Source organism: Ambystoma mexicanum, chromosome 4p (genome assembly GCF_040938575.1).
Source record: "Ambystoma mexicanum isolate Mex_15411 chromosome 4p, UKY_AmexF1_1, whole genome shotgun sequence".
In the NCBI taxonomy this organism is placed as follows: Eukaryota; Metazoa; Chordata; class Amphibia; order Caudata; family Ambystomatidae; genus Ambystoma; species Ambystoma mexicanum.
This window is the reverse complement of record NC_090927.1, coordinates 1,250,502,060-1,250,515,683: the sequence shown is the minus strand read 5'-3', so window position 1 is coordinate 1,250,515,683 and position 13,624 is coordinate 1,250,502,060. Positions and strand designations below refer to the sequence as shown.

At 47.6% G+C, this 13,624-nt stretch overlaps 1 protein-coding gene across 2 annotated transcripts in view; it reads left to right on the top strand.

Annotated features, from left to right (window-relative positions):
- SPAST (spastin) overlaps window positions 1-13,624 on the top strand; it is a 615,111-nt gene that overhangs the window by 242,001 nt on the left and 359,486 nt on the right. For both annotated transcript variants that reach the window (XM_069606914.1, XM_069606916.1), the window contains 2 exons: window positions 2,131-2,224; window positions 7,515-7,589. In XM_069606914.1, the coding sequence (XP_069463015.1) occupies window positions 2,131-2,224; window positions 7,515-7,589 (169 nt within the window). The remainder of the gene's footprint in view (window positions 1-2,130; window positions 2,225-7,514; window positions 7,590-13,624) is intronic.

The following is a 13,624-nucleotide window of genomic DNA, read 5'->3' as shown; positions in this document are numbered from 1 at the left end:
TTCCCTCCATTGCCATTACTGATCCGGCTCATCAACCAGCTCAAGAGGTCACGGTGCAGGATGATCCTCGTCGCACCTGCGTGGCCGAGGCAGATATGGTTCCCGGACCTTCTGGACTTGTCAGCGTCCCCGTCAATCAAGCTGCCAGTGGACGCAGATCTTCTCTCCAGGGAAGGAGGCGCCATCCTCCATCACGACCCGAAGTCGCTGAACTTGCAGGCCTGGCTCCTTCAGCGTTAGAGTTTGGAGGATACGACATACCGGCCGACTGCAGAGCGGTTCTTGCAAAGGCCAGGGCGTCCTCAACTCTTAAATGCTTTGGACACAAATGGAAGAGGTTCTCTGTCTGGTGCCATGCACAGAAGATTAACCCTCTACGGATTACGGCTCCCCAGGTACTGCCGTACCTTCTGACGCTGGCCAAGGCTGGACTGGCGCACGCGTCCATCAAGATTCATCTTGCTGCGATCTCCCGATACACCAGAACCACGGGGCGGACGTCTTTGTGGTCTCATCGTCTGGTGAAAGAATTCATGAAGGGACTGTTCAGATCGTTCCCGCCGGTGAAGGCTCCGGCCCCGGCGTGGGAGCTCAACGTGGTGCTGACCAAGCTCATGGGACCTCTGTTCGAGCCTCTGCACTCGGCTCCGTTGAAGTTCTTGTCGTGGAAAACAGCGTTTCTTGTGGCCATCACCTCCGCACGAAGAGTGGGAGAGATCCAGGCCCTTTCCTGCAAGCCCCCGTACTTGACTTTTCACGGCACAAGGGTGGTGTTCAGGACGCACCCCTCCTTCATGCCCAAGGTGCCGTCGGACTTCCACCTCAACGAACCCTTGGTGTTGCCTGTTTTCTTCCCGTCGCCTTCGTCGCCGGCCGAAAGGACTTTGCACTCGCTGGATGTGGCTAGAGCGCTGAAGTTTTACGTGGACCGCACAAAGTGTTTTCGGAAGAAGTCACAACTTTTTGTGAACTTTGGACCTGTCAATCAGGGGAAGGCTCTCTCAAAGGCCTCCATTTCCAGATGGCTCTCCGGCTGTATCATGTACTGTCATCGGTTGGCAAACCGACCGCTGCCTGGCCGTCCGAGAGCCCATTCCACCAGAGCGATGGCAGCTACCACAGCGTTCCTATCTGGTGTGCCCTTGCTGGACATCTGCAGGGCTGCTACGTGGAGGTCGACGCACACCTTCACGAAGTTCTACTGCGTCGATCGGGATTCCAGGGAGGAGTCCAGGGTCGGCCAAGCAGTGCTGCGCAATCTGTTCGCCTAAGGTGAGCCGGGTGAGGAGGTAAGAATTGCTTAATGTTGAGTTTGATGTAATGCTTAATGTTGAGCCTTTGCCACCTCCCGTGGTTGTGCATGTGTGTACTGCTATGTATTCTTTATTCATGAGCATGTGAATCCATGCCAGACCCCATGCTGGAGAAGGAACAAGTTACTTACCTGTAACTGTTGTTCTCCAGCATGGGTCTGGCATGGATTCACATGCGAAACCTCACGCCTACCCCTCTGCGGCTCTTCGCTTGGTCATACTGCCACTTCACGTGCTACCAAATCTGAAGATGGCTGCCAGAGGCGGGGCTTAGGTAGAGGGCAGTCATTGGCTGTGGTCAGTATGACGCAGAGATCAGTGATTGGGTACTACTACGAAAGACAGATCAGAAACGAAACTGATACTGATTTTTCTTTACCGAGGATTCCCAGCCTGACGACGGGGAATATTCATGAGCATGTGAATCCATGCCAGACCCATGCTGGAGAACAACAGTTACAGGTAAGTAACTTGTTCCTTATTAAGCCCCAGTACAGTAGGTAGAAGAATGGTCTATTGTATTTAATATGGAAGTCAATTAAATAGAAGACCGTTTTTGAAGACTTTGCGTTTTTTAAAGTGAGAGAAACATGCTTGAAGTTGTACTTTACTGTTTGCTTGTCTAATGCTAATGAATGTAGTTCGGTCCAAATTAGGTGTAAAAATAGTAAACAACAAAAAGGTTGCAGACCCTCATCTTAAACGGCAATGAAAATAATATCTAAAATGTTTACTTGTCTGCACTGTCATTAAAAGAAAATTGAAGTTTGTCTGCACATGAAAAGATTGGAAGTCTAATATTTATAATTTATTGTAGTGGGCCGTCTGTCAAATTCAGTGATATAGCTGGTCAAGAGCTGGCAAAGCAGGCACTGCAAGAAATTGTTATTCTTCCATCCCTTAGGCCAGAGGTAAGCAATTTTTATTTTACACTTTTATTAGGTGATTTTATTGGCATCACAAAGCAAGTACATGCACGCAAAAATAGGTTATATTAAGGTTTGTGGCATTAACGTATTGCATTGTTTTGGCAGTCTTTGTTTTCAGTAGTATGTGCAAGGTTCATATAGGACCGGTTTTACTCTGAAATGATTGCCTTTGTATGTTTGTATTCAATTTTAAGACCGTGATGGAGAATGGAAGCAAAGTTAAAAAGAAAATTGGTACTCATCACGCCCTGTTAAGGAAATAAACTCTAGGAGCACCATTTTTTTATAACTCTTGGCGGGAAATCACCAGAGGTTTGAAATGGCCTTTCCCTCCTGGCAAGTTCATAGGGTACCACTGGGGGCCCCAGTACCAACTCCAACTCTGTCTGATTATTTGAAGGCCGTTCAGGACTCTGCCAAATCTCTCTCATATTTTACAAGATCCTTGTTCGACCTATTTTATTCAGAGGTTGAGAAGCCAGTATTCCTTTTATGTACCTCTGAACAAGACATTTGTATACTAATTGTACTCTGAATCTACTCCCCTCAAATTCTTCTAATGAGACCAGTACTTCCTTACTATTGTTAGGTTTATTGGACCTTGGTAAATACATGACAAAGGTTATAGATGCACTTCTACCTGTGGTTTTCTTTGAGGTGATGTGCAGCTAAAAATGGAACACAAACCTAATTTACTTCACAAAAAGTCTCAAGATGCACCTGATTAAGGCTTCCAAAAAGACACAGAATATTACTCCTACATCCCGCTCCCCTTTCCTCCATATTTGTGGAACATTCCATTTTACAAGGACAGGACCGGCGCATATTTTTTGTGCCTAGGGCGTTTGTGCCCAGATCATCGCTGGGATTCCTGTTTATGTTGGTACTCCCTTTCGGTCATTCCCCTCGTTTGTAGACTGCAACGGTGGGAGGAAGTCTTCAGGCTTGTTCAAAACAATTCCAGGACTTTGACAAAGAGAAGAAAAGGCAGGTAACTGATTCCCTTTTCAGAGCACCCCAGCCTGGTGAGCTCTTCAAGGGAGTTGCTGGTCCCAGAAGGAACTTTTGCAGTATTAGCAACACCAGAACCGTCCCTGAGGTACCCCTTTGGGATTATCTCGGGCACAGAGTCTCCCGTTAGTATTTTATGGCAAGCCTGAGGTTCCAAAGAAAGGGGCTTAAGCACGGCACCGGATAGTCCGAGGCTCCCCATTCAGGGACTAAATTTGACAACGGAACCTCCAATATCTCCAATACCAAAACCAAGGGCTAAATCTACTGGGGTAAGCCCCAGGTTTTCCTGTGCATGGGCTAATTATTGTCACTGGGCTGACAATGCTTTCCTGGCAAAAGCTAAAAAGTCAACCAGCACAGCAGATTTGGCTGTTTTTAGGGGCTAAGGCCCCAACTGGGGCTACACAGAGTTCCAGGTGTGCTTCAGAGGGTCCTGGTAGAAAGAAGGCTTATGCTGAAAAGAGGGTGAACGACAACCGCTCAGAAGGCCTTGTTGCCAACTGGGCCCATTATAACACTGCTGGTTTTGTTTTTCAGATTCACAAAATGCTGGGCGATTGTGACACAAAATAGGTGGATATTTTGCGCACTGCGTCTATGTCTTGTGTTAGTATCTTGTGAAGCCCCAGTAGACTCTAAGTGATTAGCTGGGTCGAGACCCTTTTGCTTCTAGGGTAGTATGGCTGACTCCTGTAAGGATATCCTTGTCGCCTACCTTCTTGCCTCCCACAAAGATGCCTCCTTATGTGGACCCCTGGATGGTCAGACCCTCTTCACAACCAGTATCAATGGAGTAGTGTTCCCGGCCTTCACACTCCCACCAGGCCATTTCTCTGCAGCACTCGCGATCAAACCAAACATCAGGAGACTCATTTTTGGCACTTTTTCAAATGCTCATGCATTCAGCTCCAATGAAAACTTACTTTAAGGAACTGATACAGGAACTTATTTCTAAGCTTCAAAGAGCTCCACATAGCCTCCACAACGTCCTCTGCCCTGAGCTCCCCCAGCACCTCCAGAAGATCCTCCTTTTGGAGATCCAATCCCTACCCCACCATGACTTGAACCTGTGCCATCACCACCCCCACTCGAGGGGATGATGCAGAGGACCCTTCTTCCCTGATGGCTGGGAAATCCCCCTCGCCCACCGAAACCACTTGATGATGGGGAAGAGGAAGTACCCTCTCCTTCCGAGGCCTTCCACAATGGGCTTTCCGATTTAACGGGGCTCTTTCAGATTGCACAACCCATGGCACCTCAAGCAGAAATAGGCATTTTAGCGGGTACTCCATCCATTGAAGCGACTGATCACAGGTATGGCTATAGATGGTTTTGTCTGCTGAGGTTAGAAACATTTTCAATAAACCATTAATTCCGTATGCGAATAGGATTGACATTCACTACACATTCTTGGCTTCTGAGCAGATCCCCTTTACCTCCAGCTATCCTCCTCAGTAGAGGCTGCCACAATCCTATTCTATGGCCTCCCATGTAAGGTTCTTTTGCAGGATTTAGGGGTTTTCAGGACAGACTGGTCAAAAAGGCTAACAGATCCTTAAGCTTGCTTAGAAAAAAGCAACATTCAGGAATATTCTTTTCCTCGCTTCTTCTTTGGAGCCAGCTCCACCTCTGGACCCTCAGATAAGGCCACCAGGTGTCTCTCGTCGAGCCCCACAGCACTCTGGTGTGAGGATGGCTGTCCCTTCATATTGGAGCTTGGAACACCATAAGGGCAGACCACTGGGGTGCAATGGGTGCAAAATGCAGATGCAAGACTTCTAGTGTAAAAAATGTTACCATATATACCCTGAACTATGTGTACTTCATTGGCCACCCCTTAATCAAAGAACTGTATTTAAAGTATGTGTGTCATCCATAAAATAGTACATGCCCACCACAAAAGCCCCTGGGCAGACAGACTGCAGCTTTACCTCCTATTAAGATACTTGCGCCCTCAAGACTCACGCTTTCTAGTTCCAAAGTATTGCAAAACAAGCATAGGAGGAGTGACTTTTAGGCAAAATGGCACTACATTTTGGAACAATCTTGCTTCCCAAATCAGACAAATAACTGAAATGCACTCGGGGAAAGCTTTGAAAATGTACCCATGCTGTGTACTGAACAATGTAGGTTTGTCTCTTTGACATAGCTGCTTGTTAATTGGTCTATTTTGGTCCATTCTCAACAGCGCAAGATACCTTACAGGCGGAAGGCTGCGCTTTCTAAAACTAACCCTACATTATTACGTGGTTCCAAAGGTTACTTGGCCTCATGGCCTCATTCATGCAACTTTCAGATCCGCTCCCTCAGGTTCCAATTTCAAGACATTACTCCTTTCTCAACCATCCCCGGGGCCACCTCAAGATCTTCAATTTATGGCCCAGCAGGATCGCAAGGGCCATAGCAACCTCTCACAATTGAGTGCAGTCTCCTTAGCCCTCAATGAACCTTAACCCAATATCAGAAACACGATATTTCAAATTAGCTGAACTATTTGACTGAAATGTTTTATATAAACAAACGAGGGGCATGAGATCAGAACCCTTAATTCTGCTGGCAGTGGAGATGTGGGAGTGGGGACTAAACCAGGTAATCTTCCCTAGGCAGTTCCCCTCCCAGGCATGGTCTACAGCGAAGCAGACTCCCTCATCTGCATCAGCAAATCACGAGTGGTGTTTGAACAGGGAAGTGATTATTGATTTTTTTTTTTCTGTCTTTGTGGCTTCCCACACATCGACCAATTTAACATACATCTAAACAAGAAATATCCTCTGTATGCCTTGCGGTGAAGGCAACGGTCCAGATTCCCTGGGGTGCTCTACAACATCCATCAAGGGAGGGCATGAAGGCATTTGCATTTCCCCATCTCGCACAAATTCACAGAAGGCTTCTGATATTTAAGAGGTCAAAGAATGCTCTTTGCTGCTCCTTGGTGAACAGCCTTATTTGGGTTTTACGACCTTGTGAAAAAGTCCAAGTCCCACTCTGTGTGGCTACCAGACTGGCCAACCTTCTGCCACAGATGGTTGGCCAGATTCTACACCTCTCAATCGTTGAGCTTAGCCGTTTTGTTCCTGAGCAGCGCTCCTCGTGTCTTCTTGGATTAACTTCTGACAATTTGCGCCTCATCTAGAAAGCAGGGAAAGATTCCACCCGCTCTCAGTACAAGGGCAAGGGGATCAGATTCTATCATAAGAAACAATAAGAATCCCCCTTTTGGGTTCCTTGGATGATGTGCTATCCTTAATTTCTGAATTTGAGTCCTCCAGCCTTCTGGTAGAGCCTTACAGGACCTATATTTCGGCTTTTAGCAGCTTCCTCTGTCCAGACCACAATTCATTCTCAATAGCCAACCCAGTTAAGTGCTACTTTGACAGCTTTTCAGCCGTACACCTTTTACTGAAATCTGTTTAGAGGTTATTAACAAATTGATTACATTTTACTAGAAGTGAAGGATAGGCAGTTGATTATTTATGCAAGGATTGTCCCCGCCCCCCCTGCTCGGACCACAACATCACCATGTATTAGGATTTGCCGAAAGGGATCGAGGGAGAGGACTATAGCAATGTAACTCCTGGCTACAACCATGCGCCTGAAATAAAGGTGTTGTATAAATGGGAAGCACAGACAAATTATGCACAAGGAGTTGCTCTGACAGTTAGTTCTCATGTTGGTCAAACAAATTGAATTGGGAACGGTTTGACACAAACATCCTTAGAAAATTATGATATATTAACTAACATCAATATTAAAGCATCACATTTTCCATCCTATACCTCTAGTTTGCCTTGTTGCTTTGAATGTGTACACAATGCACAGTGGGAATTTGCATCGGTTCTGACTGCAGATGGATTGCCTGCTGGGTTCTGCACAGTAGAGGACTGCTTGACCACTATACATTGCAGTTTCTGACACTCTGATCACTAAGCAGCCTGTTCTGCATACCTCTTTGTGCCTGACTAATGGACAACTGATCACTGCCATTTTTGAATGAACCCCTGCTGCTGATGTAAGATTCATGTTTGATCAGCATTCGCTTTAAGCGCCAACAAGGTGGTTCAATTCACACTTCGAAAATGAGTAGTTGGCTTTGTGATGCATTAATGTTACGATTATTGTCTTACTGTAGGATTGCATATGGATGTGTTGCTCATCTGGTTCTTTAAACAAAAACTTTGAAATGTAAGTAATTAACAAGACACTCCTACTGATGTAGCTGTAATTCTGCCAATTTGGTAAAGCGCTGTTTTATTTGCAGTTGTTCACAGGGCTTCGAGCTCCAGCACGAGGTTTATTGCTTTTTGGCCCACCTGGAAATGGAAAGACCATGTTGGTAAGCGTGTTGTGATATTTATTTTTTATATAGTTATGGTCTTATTTTAATGATTGTGTGGAGATTGCAGAGTGGTTGTGGACACTTTGGCTTTCGTGTCCAGGATACACTCTTGCCAGATTCTGAACATTATTTACATGGGGCAGATGTCGCAAGATTCCTTGTAATGCCCAAGTTTCTTTGTCCTCTGGTCCATGCACAATATGAAACTAGATCAGTCGTGCTTGATTCAGTAATGGCATACTATGAAAATGTTGGCAGCCATTACATGGAACCCCTATGGCATCTCCCGACTCTTCTCTCCTGCAAAAGCACAGGCATATTCTCTAGGGATGCCAACCTTTCTGCCATTATTAACATGTTATGCGGACAGGAACCCTGGCAGATTGCCTGCGCAGCGCAAGGAACCCAGTTTGTCTCTGCATTCTCTTGCCATTTCCTTTCCTCTATGCATATAGGATGTCTTGGGGAACCGGGACGCGACCGGAGCCTATTTCCGAACAGCAGGGTATTTCATTTGTTTGATCTTTCCACATGTGGGAACGCGCATGGTCAGTGCCCTTCATTGGTTCCCCCGCACACCATACCCAACAGTCAGTCCCTTTTGCTGCGTTGGACAGTAGTGGACCTTTGCTGATTAGCTGTTAGGAAAGATTTCGTAATTGTAGGTAATTTTCCTTCCATGTGGCAACCCCTAAACTTTTTGCTGTTGTTTTTCACCTTGTTCTTGACTTTGCCAGAGAAGTGCAGCCTTCTGCCGCACTCCTCTGGGCTTTCGCTCCTTTCTTATGGGGAAACTGACATGCCCTTAAGACAGTCAGTACCGGGGAACGCTGTTTCCCGTAGTTTCTTTTATCATGTTGCGGCTTTAGTGCAACATGACACAAGAGGGCACTGTAAGCTAAGTTACAGCTCTCTTGGGTCTCTAGCCTTCTACAGGCCCTAGATACTCGTTTAGGATTGTATTTGATCGGTGCAAGTGATTCAGGGACGGGAATGGTGGCAGCGATCGTTTTCTTTATATTTTGAGCTCCTTTTGGCGTTCTAAGCACGTTTTCTGCGCTTAACCCAAAATGGTGGCCTGGCTCCCAAAATGGCCAGACCACGAGGCTCCTTTGTCCTGTCCGCTGACCGTCTTGCTCCCTTCACCTTCCCCAGGTCAAGCCGACCCGGGGCTTTCCTTATTTGGGCATGTACTTTCCCGCGAAACACGGATGCTTTCGCGGGCTTCTACATGTCTTGTGTGTGCCTCCAGGATGTGGGCTGGGATGTCTGGTCCCAATACACATCCTGGGTGCCAGAGAGTCTAGGGTGGTGTGAATGCCTGGGACCACCGTGGTCCGTGATTGGTCCACGTATGGTGTGAGTGTTAATGAGCGGATCTCCCATTGGGTCCCCTCCGTTTTGGCGCGAAGGGAACCGTGGATAAGAGGGGGCTGGAAACACCACTACCATGTCGATCTCCTGAGTTCTCACGAACAAAGGAATACAGGAGCCAAGTATCCTGCAAACAAGAGGCTGGACCGAGGAATCGCTGGTGACCCGCTGAAGGACTTCTGCTCTGCACTGCTGTCGCCTTGTGAAACCCTTTTCACCTTTGATCGAACCAGAAGGCCTGTACTGGTGCTTCGTCCCTTGGAATAGCGGGAACAGCTATTCTCGGCATCTTCATCATCTCCTGCCAGTAAGCCTTCGGAAGCGTCTCTGGGCCATCCAGTTGACTGACCAGCTTACACGGGAGTCTTGCTCTGTAACCGCCGCCAGGTTGTGTTGTATTTAGAGTCCTTGTCACTCTCACACGCTTCGTACACTTGGCGTTCCCAGGTCGGAAGTGAGTAGTGTACATTTGGCTCAGATACACACGGCCGCTCCGTTGCCCTGTTGTGGTGACAAAACTGTGCCGGTTTCTTCGATTGGGACGTCTTTTTACTCAACACGACGACGAGGCGTTCCCTGCTCTTCTGAACCTGCCAGCTGCTGAAACTGACGCATAGAAGCCTGGGCCTGCTTGCATCGGGGACCGGTGAGTAGTTTAGCTAGGATCTGGTCGCCCTCCTGCAGGAGCCCATTGCTTTTCCCCGCTGTGTAAAACAGCACCCTTTTGCCGTACTCGCGCTCTGCTTCTGCCCACTGTGGAGGCTGCGCTTGAGTCGCGGAACTTGTTCTTCTTCTGTAAGCACTGAACTGAACTGCCTGATTTCCCTAGAAGAGACTCTCCTTTTGCCCGTTGGCACCAGCGTGTGCAGGTACTTTTGAGCACAAGGCTCCACTCTTCGCAGGGCTCGGACTTCCATCTAGTTAGGTGCCTCTGAAGGCGAACTGAGTCTAAAGCATTGTATCGCACTGCCTGTTTTCCTTCCCTTGCAGGTGGACTACACATTTCGTGCATATAACGCTTGCGACTGTCGTATTTGTATATATATTGTGTTGATATGGTATGTGTTGGCTGAATATTGTGATACTGTGATTTTCTCGCTACGGTCATTGTTTTAAAGGCCTTAAAATAAATGTGTATATATTTTTGATATAACAACTGTTTGGAGTAGTTTGTAAGTGATCTTGCTTTGTGTGCTCATTGCGGGCTTTCAGTCACCCTCACCCCTCTTGAGACCTAGTCTTGACCGCCGCGATCGCTACCTTGATTGGTCTGGCTCGTCCAGAGGTTACCCTGTTCCAAGTAATTAGGTTGGCCTTCTGAACTTCTGCGCCACCAGGACAGAGTTCAGAAATCCGTCTTAACAGCTGTAGCTGAAAAAATACCATTTTAGGGATTTATTTGGATTAAGGCAAAGAAAATAAGTAGTAGGCAGTAAGCAAGAAGATAGCTTTTGGGCTAGGTAATCTGTCAAAGACAGAAATGAAAATCTGGGTATCGCCCCTCTTACTCTGACCACCTATCGGCCACCAGACCAGTCCCTCTACCTCTCAGAATGGGCTGACCTGGCCTCTTCTCTCCTCTCCTCCTCCCAACTGCTCCTTCTGGGGATCTTAACATCCATCTCGACTCTGACTCTTCAGGACCTTTCCAAAACCTATGTTTACTCCCTTTCTTTTGCCTCCACCTACTCTCTTCCTTCCATTCTTGCGGCTGACTCCCACCCTGATACAGCCCTCTCCAGCTTTCATCATTCCATATCCAACACTCTTGACATTCTTGCCCCAGTAATGAGGGTCCGACTGAAGCCTACCAAAAAGTGTAAATCTTGGTACAACTCCGATCTGGCTGCCCTTAAACGCAAGTGCAGAGCAGCAGAATGGAAATGGGGATCTTCTGGTGTACCCTCTGACAAACTGGCCTGCCGCCTTCTTCAAATGCAATATAGACTCTGCATCCGCTCCAAGAAAAGAGTCTACATTCAAGCCTGCATTTCTGCAGCGTCTAACACGGCCAAACTCTTCAAAGTCTGGCAGGAAATGGCCAACCCTACCGCAGCCGCATCCTCCTACTCAGGCCCTTTGCTCAGCCCTGGCCGCACACTTCACCACCAAAAAACAGGACATCCTGTCCTCTCTCGCTTCTACCCATTCCCCCCTACACCAACATTTCTTGGCCCTCCTCGGCCACCCCACACCGCCCCTCTCTCCTCCCTTTCCCCTGCCACACCTGATGAGGTCTCTAGACAAGTCTGGTCTATGAAAGCCTCCTCCAAACAGGTAGACCCCTGCCCCTTCAAAACCATCAAGGACAATATTGACACTCTCACTCCAGCATTGGCCGACCTCTGAAACCTCTTTCGCCACTGGAGTTTTCCCCTCTCCTCTCAAGCACGCTTGTGCACCCTCTACTCTAAAAAAAAAAAAAACCTCTGCTGACACGTCCATTCCGGCCGATCTCCTTACCCCTTTCCTGGGAAAACTCCTGGAGAAGCTGGCTATCACTCAACTTAACCGCCATACTGAATCTGTTGGTTGTCTCCATGACCATCAGTCTGGTTTTAGAGCATCCAGAGGCACGGAAACTGCTCTTCTGAACACACCATGAAAACCTGCTCTCAAATCTTGACACGCTCTCCGTCTGTCCTCATACTTCTCAACCTCTCTTCTGCTTTCTATAAGGTAAACCACAACATCCTGATCACCTGTCTCCGTGATACCCTGTGCATCACAGATCAGACCTTGGCGTGGCTCGCCGCCTTTCTCTCTGACTGGCCCTCCCAGGTGGAACTCGGGCGCTTTCTCTCCTCTACTACTCTCTCTGCTTGTGGTGTCCACCAGGGTTTTTTTCCTCTGGTTTTTCAATATCTACATGGCCCCCCTTAGCCCACATGGTCTTTACCTTTACCTCTAACTTTCAGTGTAATGCGGATGACACGCAGCTCTCGTTCAGGCTCCTCCTCCTCCTTTCTCCTTGCTCATCCCTGACTGTCTGTCTGCAATTCAGGCTTGGTGTGCTTTTGACAATCTATGCCTGAATGCCAGTAAGACCGAGATCGTCCTCATTGGAACCCCTGCAGCCGCTTTCCTACTTTCGCACTAGCCTGCCTCCCTTGGCTCTGCGCCCTCACCTACCAATGAAGCAAAACATCTTGGTCTGAGATCGTGTGATGCATTGGTCCCTTTGTTTGTGAACTCTGTGACTCCATAAATATGTTTAACTTGGTTGATTCCTGAGCGGGGGTGGGAGAGGGCGGGGGAGGGGGGTCTTGACTTGAAGTGGTTATCGCATTTTCTGTTTTATTGTTCTCGGCTTGATCCTTTACTCTGAAAAGTTTCAATAAAAATTAAATGGAAAAAAAACATCTTGGTCAACTTTGACTCCACTCTCTCCTTCTCTTATCACATCTCAGACATCTCAGAAAAGTTCAACTACCAAATGCACCTCTTCGCCCTGGTTCTCTCTAGGCTGGACTATTGCAACAGCCTCTTTCTCAACCTTCCTACTTCTACTCTCCATTCTCTACAACTCGTCCAGAACAGAACCGCTAGAGTAAACCTTGACCTCAAGCCCTGGGACCGCATCTCTCAGGCGCTGAAATCCATCCACTGGCTCCCTATGGCTGCAAGGATCAAATTCAAGACCCTCTGCATAATCCACAAGGCTTTCTGGGGCTGGGGCTCGCACTATCTACAATGCCCTCTTCCTAAATACTCTTCCTCTCCCTCTAGAGTCCTCTGCTCGTCGTCCTCCAACTCTGCGGGTGAGCCGCTTTCACAAATGGAGATTGGGAGGTAGATCCTTATCCTCTGCAGATGCTTTCCTCTGGAACAGTCTCCCTGACCCTCTCCGTCTTGAACCTTAAGTTCCGGAAATTCCTCAAGACTTTCTTTTTCTCCTACTCCTTCTCTCTCCCCTGCTAACCTCCTTTCTTTTCTCTCCTCCCTCCTCCTCCCTAACTCTGGTCAGTTTTGGCTGACTGGTTGCCTGGTCCACCTTCAGAGCCTTCAGGTCCCAGGCTACCCTGACAGTCTTTTTCACTTGCCTCTTGGCCGCTGCACTTTGTTCAACATTACTGCACTTTCAGCTTACGCTCCTTGAGAGGGGCTGAAAGGGGCCCCTAGGGGTCCCTCGTGCTATGGAAACAAGGCAATAACCATACACAAAAAGATGCTCCAGACACGAGGTTCAAATTCCCAATGCTAGGGTTTATTGCAAGCAAAAATAGTATCAATTGGCCAATTCTGATCTCACGCGACGTGAGTTTACTAGGCCTCGAGGGACGCAAGAGAGCGAATTACGTACATCAGTTACATATATACAAAATGCATATCATACAATCAGCAATGTCATGTTTAACACCCCTCTTTATTAAGTTCCTTTGAACTCGGGATGACGATGGACATATCCGACGAGTATGGCGATTATGACACTTTCGATGTCTATTCTAGTAACAATGTGCAATTAGAAAGTGCGGAGGCATCTTTTAGTTGTTGAACAGAACACGGTGGTTCTGTTCTTGGAAGCAAGCTGCACACTGGGGAAGAGCCACATTCCAAGCCTTGCTATCGATGAAGTACTATTCGTGTCCTGGGAGCCGACACGTTCTAAAGGGCTTTGCAAGGGGGGGCCGTAGGAAGAGCATAATTCAAGCCTTTAG